Source organism: Coccomyxa subellipsoidea, assembly GCF_000258705.1.
Source record: "Coccomyxa subellipsoidea C-169, whole genome shotgun sequence".
NCBI classification, from domain to species: domain Eukaryota; kingdom Viridiplantae; phylum Chlorophyta; class Trebouxiophyceae; family Coccomyxaceae; genus Coccomyxa; species Coccomyxa subellipsoidea.
In genome coordinates this window covers 1,253,537-1,270,115 of record NW_005178040.1, presented here as the reverse complement: position 1 = coordinate 1,270,115, position 16,579 = coordinate 1,253,537, and the positions used below count along the sequence as shown (strand labels likewise).

At 51.5% G+C, this 16,579-nt stretch overlaps 3 protein-coding genes across 3 annotated transcripts; 2 read left to right on the top strand and 1 right to left on the bottom strand.

Annotated features, from left to right (window-relative positions):
* Positions 1-310: 310 nt before the first annotated feature.
* Positions 311-6,032, top strand: COCSUDRAFT_40119 (Metallo-dependent phosphatase; the record flags this gene model as incomplete). The annotated part of the gene is made up of 16 exons (XM_005650362.1): positions 311-412; positions 979-1,086; positions 1,197-1,268; positions 1,411-1,454; positions 1,558-1,628; positions 2,105-2,320; positions 2,485-2,595; positions 2,931-3,010; positions 3,380-3,466; positions 3,624-3,730; positions 3,897-3,983; positions 4,252-4,346; positions 4,568-4,705; positions 4,965-5,095; positions 5,393-5,531; positions 5,875-6,032. The coding sequence occupies 16 exons, from the start codon at positions 311-313 to the stop codon at positions 6,030-6,032; spliced, it is 1,746 nt and encodes a 581-aa protein (XP_005650419.1).
* A 4,518-nt stretch (positions 6,033-10,550) lies between these two features.
* COCSUDRAFT_12562 (ALDH-like protein) lies at positions 10,551-14,028 on the bottom strand (the record flags this gene model as incomplete). Its single annotated transcript, XM_005650361.1, has 9 exons — positions 10,551-10,746; positions 10,984-11,132; positions 11,664-11,912; positions 12,213-12,458; positions 12,741-13,012; positions 13,269-13,338; positions 13,431-13,568; positions 13,698-13,836; positions 13,934-14,028. 9 exons carry the CDS (start codon positions 14,026-14,028, stop codon positions 10,551-10,553), a joined length of 1,554 nt encoding a protein of 517 aa, XP_005650418.1.
* A 762-nt stretch (positions 14,029-14,790) lies between these two features.
* COCSUDRAFT_52604 (hypothetical protein) lies at positions 14,791-16,234 on the top strand. The gene is made up of 3 exons (XM_005650360.1): positions 14,791-15,074; positions 15,199-15,248; positions 15,408-16,234. Exons 1-3 carry the CDS (start codon positions 14,876-14,878, stop codon positions 15,501-15,503), a joined length of 345 nt encoding a protein of 114 aa, XP_005650417.1. The 5' UTR covers positions 14,791-14,875; the 3' UTR covers positions 15,504-16,234.
* Positions 16,235-16,579: the final 345 nt, after the last annotated feature.

The following is a 16,579-nucleotide window of genomic DNA, read 5'->3' as shown; positions in this document are numbered from 1 at the left end:
TAACGATGACCCGGCCCGTCTGTGCACCTGGCACTTTAAGCCTGATGAATGTTGCATATGAGATGCGTATGTTATCCCGGAATATGCCGTTGTTGCTATTGTTAAGTTGTAGGAAGGATAGAGGCTGAAAAACCCCACCAGATCGATCCGAACACCTGTTCGGTGAGTGGCATAAAGGCACTGCCTCGCTTATTGGCCCGTGTCAATAGGCGTCAACGATGGTCATAATTGGTGGTACAAGGAACGACCTTTTGAGATCAACGTCAAGTGAAGTCTTAATTCTTTTTCTGGATTCCATGGCAGATCCGGCATGGTGTCGTGCCCGCGAATCACCTCCTGGCTCGTGCTGTTCTTGGCATGCGATTTCCTGTATAAGGGACATTGCGCTGTTCATCTGTCCACGACAGTGGAGGTGCGCATCTGTTTCGTTGCCCAAAGTTGTGAAACCTACCTGCCGTTGCATAGCCGGTGCCGTGCCACTAAATGCGTGACGATCGGATATGGAGTGCAAGATCAATATTTCTAATATATATTTTCGTAGAAGTAGCTGTCATGATAAATTGTGCCGCCAAGCTTGCAGAGGCCAGTTACTGCTCCATGGGACGCAACCCTGAGGCCCAACACAACCTTTCTCAGCCTGACTGATGGCTTGGCAGCAGAAAACAACACGCTTAATGAGCCATCTCAGGTGACGATCCTTCCTTTCTTCTGATTTCTCTCGCATCACCAGAGCTTGTATATTAAAAAGAGTGCTGGTGATCCGCACATGGTTTGATCTTCCCAACTTTGAGCAGATCCACTTGAGCATCGCCGGAAGGAATGCGGTGAGTGTCAACTGGGCAAGCCAGAAAGCAAAGGTGAGCCATCAAATGATGCCCACAAGCACACCTCTGCATGCATGTGCCTGGGCTCTACGCATGTCATGTCATTGCACCACTGCTGACTAATTATAATGTTTGCTCCCATGCACGCACCCAGGTTGGGAAGGGTGATCTGGAGCCCAATGACCCCTGGGCCACACCCTCCATTGTCATTTACGGCACCAACCCTGCCACCCTGAACCAGAACGCCACAGGCTCTGCTCAGGTGGGTCTGTGCAGGTCCCAGCACTACTCACTTCCTCAGAAACGAGACTCCTTTCACCTTGATTTTGCAGCGGTTGTTCAAAGCTCACACGCCTAGGGTGCTGTGTGCAGGTGTACAGCCAGATCTACAATTCCAGCTATGCATTCTGGGGTGGCAACACAACCCTCAACTACACCTCTCCGGTGCGCTGTGCTGTGAGCTGTGGCAAAGGTGGCATGCATCATGACATACTCTGTTTGCTGTCTTTTAGTAAGGGCATTGATCTGAGTGGGCTCCAGTGAACATTTCTTGAGGCAGCAACACTGGGGTCTGCTGCATGATCAGGTGCTGCACACAGTCATCCTTTCAAATCTGCGGCCTGGCACAAGGTGATGACATGCCCATCTTTCAGAAGGCTTTGTGTCTCTGGCAATACTTGATTAGAGTCTGGGATCTGGCCCTTACTTGATCACATGGGAATTGCTCGCCCAGGTACTACTATCGTGTGGGAGATGGGACTACTTTCAGCGCCCCTCTGTCTTTCAGGAGCCTGAACGATGCAGGTCTGCCGCCTCCCCCGTATTATTATTATTATTATTATTATTATTATTATTATTATTATTATTATTATTATTATTATTATTATTATTATTATTATTATTATTATTATTATTATTATTATTATTATTATTATTATTATTATTATTATTATTATTATTATTATTATTATTATTATTATTACACGCTTTTCCTGCCGAAGGCAAGGTGCGTCTGCAGACAAGCTGCATGTGGCATTATCATTGTTACACGCTTTTCCTGCCAAAGGGCAAGACACGTCCTGCTGACAAGCTGCAGCCTGACCACTGAGTTGAAAAGGCTGCCACAATCATTTCTATTGTTGGACTCGCCAGATCCAAGCAATTACCTGAATGCCATCCATGATGCCCTTTGAGGGCAGCAGCACGAGCAACACAACAGTGCGCCGTGAATGCCACATATTCCAAGCATGAAGGCTAAAACCATCTGTGTTTGCATGCAGGCCCTGACTACCCGCAGCGCCTGCTCCTCGTTGCAGGTAGGCCTCTGCTTTTGGTTCCCCACCCCAAAGCCCGTTCTCTCCTGCAAACGCAGGACATCAGTCGGGGAAAGGGCAATGCAGACTTTGACAACCCAGAAGCTTTCTCTCTGAAATTCACATTCCTGGGCGCTGGGAAGGAGTTCTGGTTTGCCCAGAATGACTCTGTGTGCAAGCCAAGTGTGCTTGGCACACTTGGCTTGCAGGGGATTTGTCTTGTGCCAAGCACAGAAGACAAATCCCCAGGACTGCCCAGAGGCACAAGGTAGACTGGTCTGCCCCACCATGAACAGGTCGCTTTGCCAAGAGACTGTTTTTTTTAAAGCTGGGGCTGTGGTGTGGAGATTGGGGCCTGAGCGCTAACAGCTCGACCACGCTGGACCACATTGTGCAGTCAGCCCTCAACTCCACCTCTCCCCCGCTCGTCATCTATGCTGCCGACTACAGCTATGCCGGTGCGCGCCGTCTCCGACGGCATGCCCTCTGTACCCTTCAATAAGTGTCTTACCTAGTAGGGGAGCTGTGTGGGTCCCTTGAAGCGTGCTGATTTGGCTGTGATCACTACTTCGCTCCTACTGATCACCGTGGTAACGGTCAACTTGAGTACCCCATGGAACTGCCTAGTCCCACGGAGGGTCAGCAATTCATGGCAATCGTCACTTGCAGCTAGTTGCAGACTGCACGCTGGCCAATAGCACATGCACCTTGCCACCCGGCTTAACATGCGCGCCATGCCTGACTGGAAAGTTCCGGTTATTCTCATCATTATTGTGATGCTCTTGGTATGCAGACACGTGGTACCCGAACGGGACGGTGTCGAGCCCCAGCACGGCGGTGGAGGGCAGCCCAAACGCAGGCACCTACCAGCCAGTGTGGGATGCATGGCAGCGCTTCATCCAACCCCTCGTCGGCCAGGCACGTCCTCTTTCCTCCTATTTTACATGTTCTTATTAGCAACATCATTGGCAAAGATGGCCATAGCCATAGAGGGCTGCAGACACACAAAGTGACACTTCACTGCATGCAGCACTGCCAACCCACCTGAGCTCATTACTGTTAGACTGCTGTCTGCGCCTGCATGGCACTGCCTGATCGACAGGAGCCAACAGCATGCGTGCCTCCTGTTCAGCATGTTTGCCAAGGGTGCTCACAAGGTCCTTCGGACATTCTCTTGTGGTGATTGTTTTGTGAGAGTTCGTTCTCATGCCCACATGTGATGACCAGTATGGCTGCTGGCAGGTCCCTTTCATCGGCAGCACAGGGAACCATGAAGAGGAGCAGGAAGCTGATGGCAGCATCTTCAAATCCGCCCAAGCACGCTGGCCGGTGAATCAAACTCCCTCACTAACACCCCTCTATTCTCTTGCACATGCCCTGACCTGCACCATACAAGCGCACCTACCAAATACTCACACCGTCTCTCTGCTTCCAGTGTCGATTGAATGAACTTGTACTGGCTGAGGGGTAGTGTGCCTGAGCGCAGACACCCCATCTGGCCAGCCAGTCTCCCTCGTACTTCTTCTACTCGGTCAATGCAGGCCCCACGCACAACATCATCCTCTCCAACTACGTCGACTACACCGAAGACAGGTGCTCCCTACACATTGAGTTCCCCTGCACCACTCACCACTCGAGACACCAGAAGCATAAGATGGAAATGTTGCTTCCTGCAAACCGCCCTCGTTCTCCTGTTGCTTCTGGGGAGCAGAGCAATGGGGAGGAGGTCTGTTGCTGACTGGCGGTTGCTGTTTTGCAGTCCCCAGAGGAACTGGCTGGCAGAAGACCTGATGCGAGTGGACCGCAGCGCCACTCCCTGGGTCACTGTCACCTTCCACAACCCCTGGTGAGACCCCTACCACAGCCAGGGGTATTGAAGGGAATTTTATTCAACAATTCCTGCTATGGTCTGCCAGGGGCCCCTGAGTACAGTCCCTTGGCAGTGCGTCATCCTGCATTGGTCCTCACAGCAGGAGCCCTTACGACTTTGAAAGGTGATGGGCTCTGTTTGTGTTGGGCTCTATAGTGGCAGAGTCAGTCTGAGAAGGGCGATCGTTTGGATTGAATCCAAGTTTGAAGAGGGTGAGCAGATATGTGCGTGGCTGTGGGCGCAGGTACACGACGGACTCCTCCTACAAGGAGTTTGAGCAGATGCGCATCAGCCTCGAGCCGCTCACATATCAGTATGGGGTGGATGTCTTCTTCTATGGTGAGACAAAGGCTCTGCCGTTCACATTTGAAACCCCATTCACAACCCCTGGCTGGGGAATCTATCTCACCTGAACTGGCCTGGTACCGTTTTTAGGTAGAATCCCCCGCCATTGCAGCACACTTTCTTTAGTAAGGTACTACTCAGGACGTGAGCAGACAGCAGGAAATTGCAGAATGGAGGCTGCCAGGATCACAGCAAGTGTGCACGCATGCATGCAGGTCACGTGCATGCGTATGAGCGCACAACGCCGGTCTACAATTACACCGTGAATCCCTGCGGCGCGGTGCACATCACTGTCGGCGATGGCGGCAACTCCGAGGGAGTCTCCTTCCTGGCAGAAGACCTGCACACACAGCGTGAGTCAACATCGTGAGCAGATTTGCAAATTTGGACCTAGCACCCTTCTCCTGCCGGATCCAAAGGACTCTAAATCATCAGTTGATTTAGAAATATCCCTGCCAATCTACATTTTATGCCGATTGTTTAAGAGGATAGCATAGAGCCAAGCAGCATGCACCAACAAAGCTGTGCTTAATCCCTGCCAAGAGCAGAATAATCTTGTGCTTGAGAGAGTGCATTTGAACCATTCTCTTAAATCTTGAATTCATGACGCAGAGTTTGAGGATCTTAACGGCGGCTGCCCGAATGTGAACGCTTCGCAGCCGAGGCCGTCCTACCTGGTGCCCCTCAACCCCAACAAAGACTCCTGGACGTGGTACCGCCGCGTGCTCACCTTCACCTTCAACGTGAGCATTCTCTGCCCTGATAACCCATTTTTTAGACCCCGACCAACCCTCGATGTGACACCTATACCTTCGTCTTGAATGCCACCTGTGTGATTCACTGTCTGCTCATGCCATCTGTCTGTGAATGCCCGGATGTGGTTCTTGTCCGGATGCACGCACCCACACACCTGCTGCACGAACTCAGCCGGCATTGGCAAATTGACTTATGTCTGTTTGGAGTATCGCATGCATGCACTTCTGAATGTTGGGTTGTTCTCAACATTCTGGCTGACTATCTGGCTGGATGACTCTGCGCAGGCGGATGGCAACTCGACGGGTGTCGGCAACCCGCCCGGCTACTGCTACAAGGCGCAGCCGGAGTGGTCGCAGTACCGCGAGTCCAGCTTTGGCCACGGCACCTTCGACGTCCTCAACTCCTCGCACGCCCTCTGGTCATGTGAGCTCCCTTGCAATCTGAAGTTAACTCTGATCTCTACTTCAATTCTCCGGCAGATGCGGCATATTCCCTGCAACACTGCACTGCTCCATTGCCACTCCTTGTACAGGCGGGTGATGCAGCCTGCGTTAGCTGATCAGGGCGAATTGGATGTGGATCTCTCGGCTTCGTTTCTGCTGTGAGGATTCATGCATGCATCTGCTGCACCTGGGTCATACAACCAGGCAATATCTGCTGTGAACTGTGCAAAGCTTGGGGCCAAAGTGCTAACTGCATGCCCGTGGAGGCGAGCATGGGAGGTGGCATGGGATTTTACCGGCATTGAGGCTGTGTTTGCACGCAGGGCATGCAAACCAGGACGGCGTGGCGGTGGCCAGGGACCAGCTGTACATCATCCGGGACACCACAGCCTGCCCCAGTCGCCTCGGATTAAAGGCAGCTGCCCCGCCGCCGGCGCAGGCCCCCATCGCGGCTATGCCGTCCCAGGGCTCAGCCGGCTAAGGGCCGCACCTTCCTTGAAGGATCAAGAAGACTGCGCTGCATCGAGACGCACTTCTTATTAAGGCTTTGGACATGCAGAGTGGTTGTGTCAGCAGGGGAAGTGAGGTATGGACACAGCATGGTGCTGCGTTCGCGGCGGTATTCGTCTTCTCCCAATGGAGGGTGCATTTATGTATAGATATTTCTTAAATTTGTATAGATGATCAGCTGACCGTTTTTGGCAGGATATTCTATCAGGCAGAATGCATTTTCATAGACAGACAATGCCAGTATGATAGGCAGATAGACCCTTGAGCAGCTGCAAGGGCTTACAGCAAAGCTGTTTTATCATGTATAGAGGTGCAGCATGTGCAGAATTATAAGTGAACAGTTCAGCGCTACGTGCTGTACATGCATGGCAGCAAGCTCAATTGTGCGAACATCTAGGAACTTGGCAAACTCTGAGGAGTCTGAATGTTCAGGACTGAATATAGGAACCGCCATATTCGGCAACAATTTTGCAGCACAATTGTGCAACAAGGAGCGGCATGAGTTCAGACATTAGAGAGAGAGAAACATTACATCATGCCAGCCAACAAGGCTGATTAGATGTTCACTGTATCTAGATCAGTGTCTACGCGTCCTAATGAGAGTCTGATAAATTGAGCCACCTGTACAAGAGAGAGAGAGAGAGAGATTACACTTGTTCCAGCCACATAGGGCTGATTAAGCGTCCCACATATCTCAAACCATCAGTAGCACACACGTCATGAATACTCGAAAATATGCATCCCAGCACGCAGACAAGTATCAACTGCCAAAAAGGACTGCAAGGCTGCTTGTGGATGTATGTCGGTCCAAATCAGCGACAAGTCAAGGGCAGGACATGGACGCAAATCACAGGCCAAACAGAGTGTGCGTGCTGCGGGTGGGTCCAGCCATTTGCTGTCATTGTAAAGACTGCCCAGATCCTTGCAATAACAGCGCTTCTCGGTGAAACAAGCAAGGGGGGTACCCAATGCCCCACTATGCTCGCCGCCACCTGTATTGCTAAGCTACTACACAGCAGCATGTAGACCCGTACCGAACCAGCAATGCAAGATCACCAAACAGATCCTAAGACCTGCACTTGCACTGTGGATCAAGTACCCCCACAAGGAGCACAGCTGAGTGGTTTGCAAAGGCACACCTGGACTGGCAGGTATTCAAGGAGCTGCAATCAGGTGAAAACTGCAGGAGGTTAGACTGAGATCTCCTCAAAAGCCCCAATACAGCTTGTACGCGCTTTGTCCTAGGTTTGGACCAGGACCCTGAACATCCTGCCTGGGTTTGGCAGGGCACACACAAGAACGCAACACCGCAAAATCTGCTTGTTCTGTAAAAGGTCTCATGGCCATTTCTATTATTGCGGTCGATTCTTCGCGTCAGACAATGATGCAAACAGCCGTCGCATCCTTCTTTTACTGGTAATGGCGGCTGGCAGCTGTTGCCTCTTCCGCCCCAACCAAAGCTTGGCCGTCCTAGATATTTTTACTACTGCGTCATTAAGATCAGTTTATTGTATGCTTCCCAGCCGCTATCGCCTGGCCTCTGTCTGCTCCTCTTTTGTATACCCACATTGTTGCTGTCAGGGCCGCCTCTGTTGAAGCGTCGCTTTGTGCCCGGCGATTATTTCGTCTAATTACATCCTTTTCGTTGAAACCTCTGTGATGTTGCCTGGCTGCTGAAGCCCGACCCAGTTGATCAGTGGTTTATGGTGATGCCGTTAACTGTAAAGGGCCGCCTCTATCGAAGCACCTTGCCCAGCCATTATATATGTTGCCATGATTGTCGAGGAGCCGGATCCCGAAGGACCCAGGCCCCACCAGCCTGGGTGAAGCGGCTTTTCATCATCTTGCCACATGAACTGACGCATAGTGGTAATACAGGGCCTAAACAGGCTGTCATACCTAGCACGCAGATCATGAAGCGCAGGACATTCAAAGACAATATGCCGTTCATCACCAATGGCCTGAGTGTTGCACAAGTGACAGAAACGTTCCGAGCGAGGTACTCGATTCCCCCAACGACCCTGATCAACTGGAAGACCGTGACAACCAGTACGAAAGCGCAGGAAGAGTCTAAGCGTGGTGGCAGACACAGAGATCCTAAGACAATGGCGACGGGGATGAATAGCAGCAAACCAGTTCTCATAGGTACAAAGTCGAGCCCCTTGTGTTGCACAGGTCCTAGGACACAAGGCCAAATTCTCCCAGTGTGCATCTAATTGACCCTGTAACTGTTGTCTAACCTGGGCCAAAGAGATCTGATCCATAGTATTGCAAGCAATGTCTAGGGAATACCCAAGCTTTTGCAGGGCCTTGTGTAAACTCCAAGCCCAGTTCTTTGTATTGTGCACAATAGCATCCCTGCAATCGTCCAGTGCAATTTTCCTATGCAGGCTTGTAGGTGGCAGGCCAGCAAGATTGTTCCAGAATCGAATTGATCGAAGTAACCACAAATCTTGTAAGGGCTTTTCCTGCAACTCTCTAAAGAGTATTGCAGTGGGAACATCAGTCCTAATCCCACTGATCTGGCGCAGGATCTGGAGATGAACAGAGGCTAGTCTCTGACGTGCCTTCTGAGCAGCCCCAGAGAGACGTCTAAAACCCCAGACCTCGCACCCGTAGGACCCCGCAGGTGGGACACACACCTGATATAAGCGTAGTAGGAGGTGCACAGAGGATACACAGCGTAAATTCCTATACCGCTGTTGAAGAAGGGACCAGGCACCCCACATTGTGCGAGTAAGCTGTTCATATGCCATGTGCAGGCCTGTGTCAGATCCAAAGAGTACGCCAAGATACTTGAACTCATCAACCTGCTCCAGCTCACCAGCACTGCAGGTGAGCCGGCAAGGAATCCGGGCCCCATTCTGGAAAACAAGTACTTTGGTCTTCGGCACGCTGAGTTCCATCCCCACAGCCTGGCAGAATTTTTCAAGTGCATGCAATAAAGCCTGTAGCTGTGCCTGGGATGTAGCCAGGAGAATAAAGTCGTCTGCATAGCCTAATACTGGAACACGGGTACCATCAGAGCTGAGGGCTCCGGCCTCAGGGCAGGCATGGCGCAGAAAACGCTCCAGCCCATCTATGAACAGACCAAATAAGGTGGGGCTCAGAGGGCACCCTTGCTTTACACCAGTCTCAGATGCCCGCGTCTGACCATGCCAACTAGCAATGTTCATTGTCACCGAGCAGCCCTCATAGAGAGATTTGATAGCTTGAATCATCTGCACAGGCAGTCCAAGGCGCTGCAACACAAGCCAAAGGAGCGGCCGCTGCACCTTGTCATACGCAGCCTTCAAGTCTACGAAACAGGTGTAGAGGGGCTGCCCAGATCTGAAGTGCTTGTCCACAAAATGTTGCAGCGCAAAGAGCTGATGCACTGTGGATAAGTGCGGCCTAAAACCAGCTTGGCATTCTGCCCTAAGATTGCTGTGCTCTGTCCAGCGCAGAATGCGCCTATTTAGGATCGCTGCATACAGGCGTGTGATTGCCTCTGTGACTGCAATTGGGCGGTAATTGTCTGGCTCCAAAGTGTCTCCACGCTTGTGCACTGGGGTGACAAGGCTGCAATTCACCTCCTGTGGCAGGCAGCCTGCTTGGAATGCGGCGGTGAGGAGTTGGGCGAGAAGCGGTAGAAGAGGGTCCGGCGGCTGCGGCGCTCCTTCCGGCGGCGGCGGCCTCGCGTAGCGCAGAAGTTCGGACGGGAGGCCGCTGAGTCCAGGTGCGCGCCCATTGTGTAGATGTTGTAAGGCGTAGCGGACTTCGGCTGCGCTGATGGGCTGCGTGAGGCAGGCATCTGTTGAGAGAGGTTGCTGAGGGAAGGCGCTGTCCGGTAGGCGGCAATCTGATGGCAGCGGCATGTTGGCAAGACGTGTTAAGTAGGGGTCCCAGGCTGCTGGTTCCTGTAGCGGCGCTGGCAGGGCTGTGTTCTGGAATTTGAGCTGCTTCCAAAAGGCGCGGGGGTTGCTGCGCTGCTCCTGAAGGACGTGGTGTAGCTGCTGGACTTGATGTGCTCTCTTTTTTCTGCGCACCACACTGTGGTACTGTTTTTCTGCGGTCTTTGCTGCCTCGCTGCCTGGCTGTGTCCGAAATAGGTGGCGCACTTGACGTTTTAAGGCTTTGCATTCGGCGTCGTAGAAGGGCTGGTGATGCCATTAACCACCTCTTGGGCTATTCTGCTCTTTCTTGGAATCGTGGTTATCAGTGCTTGCAGTGCTGCTAAGAATTAGTACCTGTATAGCTTCAGTGGATTGCAAATCCGAATGTAAGCTCGCGTGCAACCTTGGAATTGTTAAGCTTTTCTACACACTACGGCGTAACAGCAACTGACACGTTCAAGAATCCAGCACCCCTCCTCTCAAAGGCATATAAGAAATTCAGCCTCCCCAAGTATTGAGTGATCGCTCATCTGTACAGATTTGAATGAAAGAGTAAAAGCTCACTCGCTCTGACTAGCTACTTCTGAGTTTGAGGCTGCAGTGTTGCCTCCTTCTCACTTGCTTTTCTTGTGGCTAGCCTTCTTGCCAACCCCGAGGAAGCACGCGATCACAGTGCAGAGGCCTGACAGGTTGTCCCTCAAGCTCAGCCCATAGAACATGGAGATGAGCCCACACACAAATGGGAAGGCTGCATCTCCAACCGGGTATTGCAGAAGTGGCGGTATGTCTGTGCGCATCAGCCATGGAAATCTGCAGCCACACATCTTCATTTTCAAATTTCAGCATACCTAGGAAGACCAATTGCAGGACTCACCAGAGAAGCTTGATATTCAGCGGGCTGAAAGCAGTTGGCTCCAAGTGAGCTTTGGCACACATCCACTGCACAAGATAGGATAAAAGCTTGGACTGACTTTCAGGGGGGTGGACGGGAGTATGATCCAAGTGATCGTGGCAAACATATACAGCTTTAAAATAAGGGCAGCGCACCTGTCCTCGCAGACAGCCTTGGGCACACAGAGGCCTCGCAGGCCCTCGATGCCAGCAAAGCGGTCAAACCCGCTCTCCTTTACACCGCCAAAGGGCAGCGACTGGCACATGTACGTCGTCGCAAAATCATTGATCGACGTCATGCCCGCCTGCAACCCAGCACAGCAATGCTCTCACCTCTCCCCTGCGCACCGTTGATCAGCAATAAATGTCATCATTGGTGACTTCAATGCATGATGATGTGAGTAGACTTGTTGATATGTTATGCAGTGCATCTCGTCAAGGATGGGGAAAGAAAAGGAACACAGAAGACATGCCCACCACCCCACCACAACAGGAGAACAAGACAAGGAACCCCGTTCAACCCTTGCCATCTGAAAGATTGTGGCAGGCAAGGATTGCCTTTAGATCAAACAGCTTGACGAACCATCGCCACATTCTGAGCAGAAACTCGCTGCCAAACAAAGTCTCACTGTGCGCAGCCTAGAGACACTTATCCAACTTGTTGGCATACGCACCTTGCCTCTGGCATGAAAAGCCATGTTAATGGCCTGAATCCTTGAGATGTGGCGTACATCACCAAGGTACCTAGCCATCTGGCTGTTGCTGCACTCACCCACCCACACAAAGACACATTACAAGAAGGGGCAACATCAGTTTGGCAGGGGATGAGTGCAAACCTGCAGGCGGCGGCCAATATCGTTGGCGCGGCGCTGGCTGCGGGAGAAGACGGCCGAGCCGAGGCCGAAGGGGCAGTCGTTCGCCAGGCGCACCGCCTCGTCATCATCACTAAACCGCACAATGACCATGACGGGGCCGAAGACCTCCTCGCGCCAGATGCGCATGGCCGGTGTGACGTTTACTAACACTGTGGGCGCATAGAACTGGCCGCCGCTCTCGTGCGCCACCAGGTGTCCCCCCACCAGCACCTTGTGCGCAGTTGCACCACCACCGTCAACAGACTGCACGGCCTTTAAACGTTGCTACAATGTCTGTCCTTGCTACTTGAAGTCCCTTGCATTCGGCCAATGCTTTCTCTGGGATGACATGCGGGGCCTGAACCCAAAGGCTTCCTTCTTCCTTGAGCTGTGATGAGGCCATGGCGTACTTTCTACAATCTTTTCAGCACTTACTCTGATTTCAAAAACATCTCAGCCATTCATATAGTCAAACTTATCAGCGCAGGGGTGTGAACAAGCACAGGGTAGGCGACAAGGTGGGGTGTGCACCTTGGCGCCGTCGGCGACGGCCTCCTCCACGAGGTGCGCGACTTTGTCGGCCAGGCCGGGCATGCACATGGCGCCGCAGTCCACAGGGACATCCCCCAGGGCCGGCCCCTGCCGCAGCCGCCGCGCGACTCCCACAGCCGCGTCAACAAAGCGATCAAACACCGGTGCCTGCACAAGGAAGCGCTCTGCGCCCGCGCAGTTCTGGCCGCAGCTCTGAAACGCCCCCCTCAGCGCTGTCGGCACCGCCTGCAATGCACCAGCGCCCATTGTTCAGCTCTCATTGCTTTTCTCCCTGCCTGTAACCTGGCATCTCTTCATTCGGGGTCCTGTAGCGCTGTCTTCGAAGTTTATAACCACGCTTCTGACCTCTCAATCCGCAATATCCCAGTTTCCCCAGCACACATTTCCTGGACGGAGGACAATCGACCCACGCACCTCTCTAATTACCTCATCGTCGCTCAACATGGTTGGCTGAAGCAGTACATATGCAGGTCCAAGGCCATGCAAAGCCACCCATGATATGATAACAAGCCGCAACTGAAGTGAGCAAAGGTGATTTGTGAGCAAGCTGCAAGGGTAGCTGCTCGCCTGTGAGAGGTCGGCGTCGTCGCACACGATGAAGGCGTCCTTGCCGCCCAGCTCCAGCACGACGGGCGTGAGGGTGTGCGCGGCTGCCGACAGCACCGCGCGGCCGACCCCGGTGCTGCCCACAAAGATGACCTTGTCCACGCCGCCTGTCACCAGCGCGTTCCCTGCCTCCGCGTACCCCGTCACTATCTGCACCAGATCCACCGGCGCGCCTGCAGCCCAATGGAGCAATATGTGTCACCGGTGCCACAAAGACAAATCCGTTACAATCCATCCCATGGCTTCCATTACCTGCAGAACACTCACACAATGCTGCAGCAAGCATGGGTTTGTATTCTCTACCATCTCTGTAAGGAGTAGCATCTTTCGTTACATCCACTGTCCAACGGGGCCTGCAGAGTAATTGACTCTAGAGTAACGATGAGGTCGGCGCCTGTCGTTTATGAGCAGAGCTACATCTGGTCATACCTACAGCCTGAAGGGCGGCAGAGATGATGCGGCCATAGTACTGTGAGGACCAGGACGCGTGTTCAGACACCTGCGAATCCAACATGGCATCATTCTTGCGCACTTTGACCAGGGGTGATGGGCGTCTGATGTCATGAGCAAGGAAAGCTTGAGGATCCCCACCTTTATGACGAGGCCGTTCCCAGCAAAGAGGGCGGCCGTCAAGGGGTTGAAGACGTTGTGGAAGGGGTAGTTCCAGGGCACAATCGCCCCCACCACTCCCACAGGATGGTACTCCACCCTGGCAGCCTTGTAGAACATCTGGAGAAACATGACCCACATTGGCAACCCAGATATGTATCTATATACATGACATGTATGCAGAAGTACTTTGGTTGGCCTCCGATTGGCATGCAATGAGTGTGCTACATGCTGGGGGAGGAGTCACACCATGGCTCCAGAAGAGCGGTGCTCGGGCCGCAGATGCTTCTCCCCTTCTTTGATCAGCCATGCAATCTTCTCGCAGGTGACCATCACTTCGCCAAAGGCAGCGTCCACCAGGGGCTTGCCTGAATCAATGGAGGCAACCCTGCCCAATGCAAAACACATGCATGTCATCATGTTGAGGTGTTTCTCAAAAATGGACAAGACCGGGCTGCTTGCAACATCCTGACTTCTCAAATTACCTGCAAATCTCTTCTTGATTTTGAAGGATGTATTTTAGCAATGTTTTCAAGAAGAGCTTGCGTTTCTGGAAAGTGGCTCCCTTCCAAATCTGCATGCACAGAAGAATTGTTTATTCTGCAGCTTCAAAACAGGAATAAAAAATGACAGTGGCTTGGCGAAGCCGTACCTCTGCCGCTGCTTTTGCTTTTCTGATCTTTTCCTTGACCTGCATGGTGACATAAGAAACCAGATCATTTGATGTGACAACTGCACATGGGCATGGCAATATGAAGGTGACTCCAATAATGCTTGTGCGCTACCTGATCTGCACTATCGGCTGGCATCGTGCCCAAGTATGTCATCAACCCAGGATCATAGCAAGGGATTGTACCCATGGTGGCTTTGTGCTTGGCCGGATCAAACTTCTCCTTTGTGATCTGACCTGCTGACATTAAGCAAGATATGTCGGAGAATTCAAATCGTTGAGATTGAAGATTTTGTCCCTTTACATGGTTTCAGTCATTGCTTAGATTTCACAGAGCCTTGCTTTTACCTTCTGCTTGAGAGACTGAAATGGACGGGACGGTCTCTCGTCGCAGAATGAGCACCAGGAGGACAGAAGAAAGTACAGCAGCCGCAGCTGCCGCGATGTGCAGCTGATTTTCTTCCATCTGTGCCTCTAGATTGTTGAAAGACTGGATTCTAAGGCTCTTTCACAGCTGACTTCAAAGAATTTGCAGACCCTAAAACATAATCCCATACCCAAGCTTTGGTTCCAGGGAGAAGAGATATCAGGAGCGCCTCAAAATAGACTCACCTCAGCTGGCACCTGCATTTACACGCACTGGCCTGCAGGCACCTTTCTAGGACCTCTATTCATTGCCCTAGCATTCTCAAGGAGGTTGCAGTCCGTTCCTGTTCTCCGCGTGATTGAAGTATTCCGCCTGAAGGAGTTCCGCCAGATGCAGGAAAATCCGGCAGGTAGATCGAGTAATGTATCGGTCGGTGCATTCGATAGTGTTAATGTCAACACTCCTGATAGCCAAGAAGTCATTGAAACGCAAGTGTTCTCGCATGCAAGCCCAATGACCCCCGGAGGTCAGCAGGCCAATCCTGTGAGCAGCACAGGTGTCAAGAAGAAGAGGGGTCGACCCAGAACAGGTCAGGAAGATGCCTAAAATCGATGAAATATTACTGTTTTTGCTTGTTGAAAGGATTTCAGGTCGACGCTTGGAAGTTGACTGTATTGACTTGCAGAATTGTGTTCTGAGGTGTTTTGATGCAGGTGCGGGGACTCAAGACCTCAAGCACTCCAAAAATGTCATCATTCAACTGGTACATCTTACTTTTTATCCTTCCAACACAATCTGCATTGTATCTTGATGCAGACTCTTGGTGATGACAAGTCTCTCAGCAATTACCCCTGTGAAAGCCTCTGCCCTCTTTCCCAGTGTAAGTAACTCAAAATATTCGCTCGTTGCTGTCTGTGCACAGGAGATTCAGGCAGGAGGCGATGAGTATCCCAGGATTACATTTCAAGCACAGAGGCAGCGCAGGCGAAAAAGCAGCAACCCAAAGAAAGCAACATGATTCTGCCAGACTAGGCTTCAATGGTATCCCAGGACAGTGGAAAGCCAGACTATAAGTTCCTGGAAGCTTTCCCGGAGCATGCCTTGAACAAGGGCCTTACTCCAAAGTGCAGAAATAGCAGCGCAGACTCTAGGCCACAGGCAGAAAGTTACCAATGCATAGAAGTCTCTCCCCTGTTGTAGTAGACCAATGTACAGCTTAACATGGGGTGCTTTTCAGGTTCCACCAGTGGCCAGTCCAGACCTCATGTACGATATCTTCAGTACCTTATCCTGTTTTGAGGCTGCTCACCATTGAGTTATTGCTGAGTGAAGGGTAGCAGAAACCTTTGGACAGCCTGGCAGCGATTCAATATCACAAAGATTCCATGCTGATGCTTGATCCAAATATTCTGGTGCCAGCAGCATGTCAGTCTAAATTTGGATTGGTGATGCTCCTGCAGTGTGAACCCTCGATAAGCGCACTACAAAGTGCTTTTAGGTGCCAGCGTGCTAAGCAAGGCATGGGATTGAATGACTGCTAACATTGGAATGAATATCTCTTGCCAGACGCTGCACATTGAGTTATATGCTAAGCATGATCAACTCCACTAGGCTTAATGTCCTTTCATGACTACCCATTTCTAATGTTCGCAACTACATAGAGGCAATTGTTTCCGAGTAACAATTCACCATCAAAGAATATAGGGCTACAGACTACCCACAAAATATCTGTTGTAAAGCTGTGGCATCATCCTTGTTCAGAGATCCCTGGCACAAACTGGCAAGCTATATCTTGTACAGACCTGCACATATGCATGGTTTCTTTCAATGCATGCAGAATTGATTGTCAGAACTGTCACAACGGTTGTGCTCGGATATCAGTGCTATCCCTTGCATAGTCCAAACTTTTGTTCTCTACTGTACATGATACAAGAAATTTCTAAAGGCGCTTCAAAGAATTCTATCATCTACTCCATGTAGTATTCCTGCATACTTCAGACGCAATTCCAGTCACTGCAGTAGTACGGTACTACTGATTAGACAGTCATGTACTAGCCGCAATAGCAACAGTGTTGTTGCTATCCTGCTCCTTCA

What these genes read in the sequence shown, in the direction of transcription:
- COCSUDRAFT_52604 (XM_005650360.1), top strand. Translation starts at nt 14,876, where the DNA reads ATGCAGGAAAATCCGGCAGGTAGATCGAGTAATGTATCGGTCGGTGCA. An exon ending in GAGGGGTCGACCCAGAACAG is followed by an intron (nt 15,075 to 15,198) that starts GTCAGGAAGATG and finishes GTTTTGATGCAG; the next exon opens with GTGCGGGGACTCAAGACCTC. An exon ending in AAAATGTCATCATTCAACTG is followed by an intron (nt 15,249 to 15,407) that starts GTACATCTTACT and finishes GTCTGTGCACAG; the next exon opens with GAGATTCAGGCAGGAGGCGA.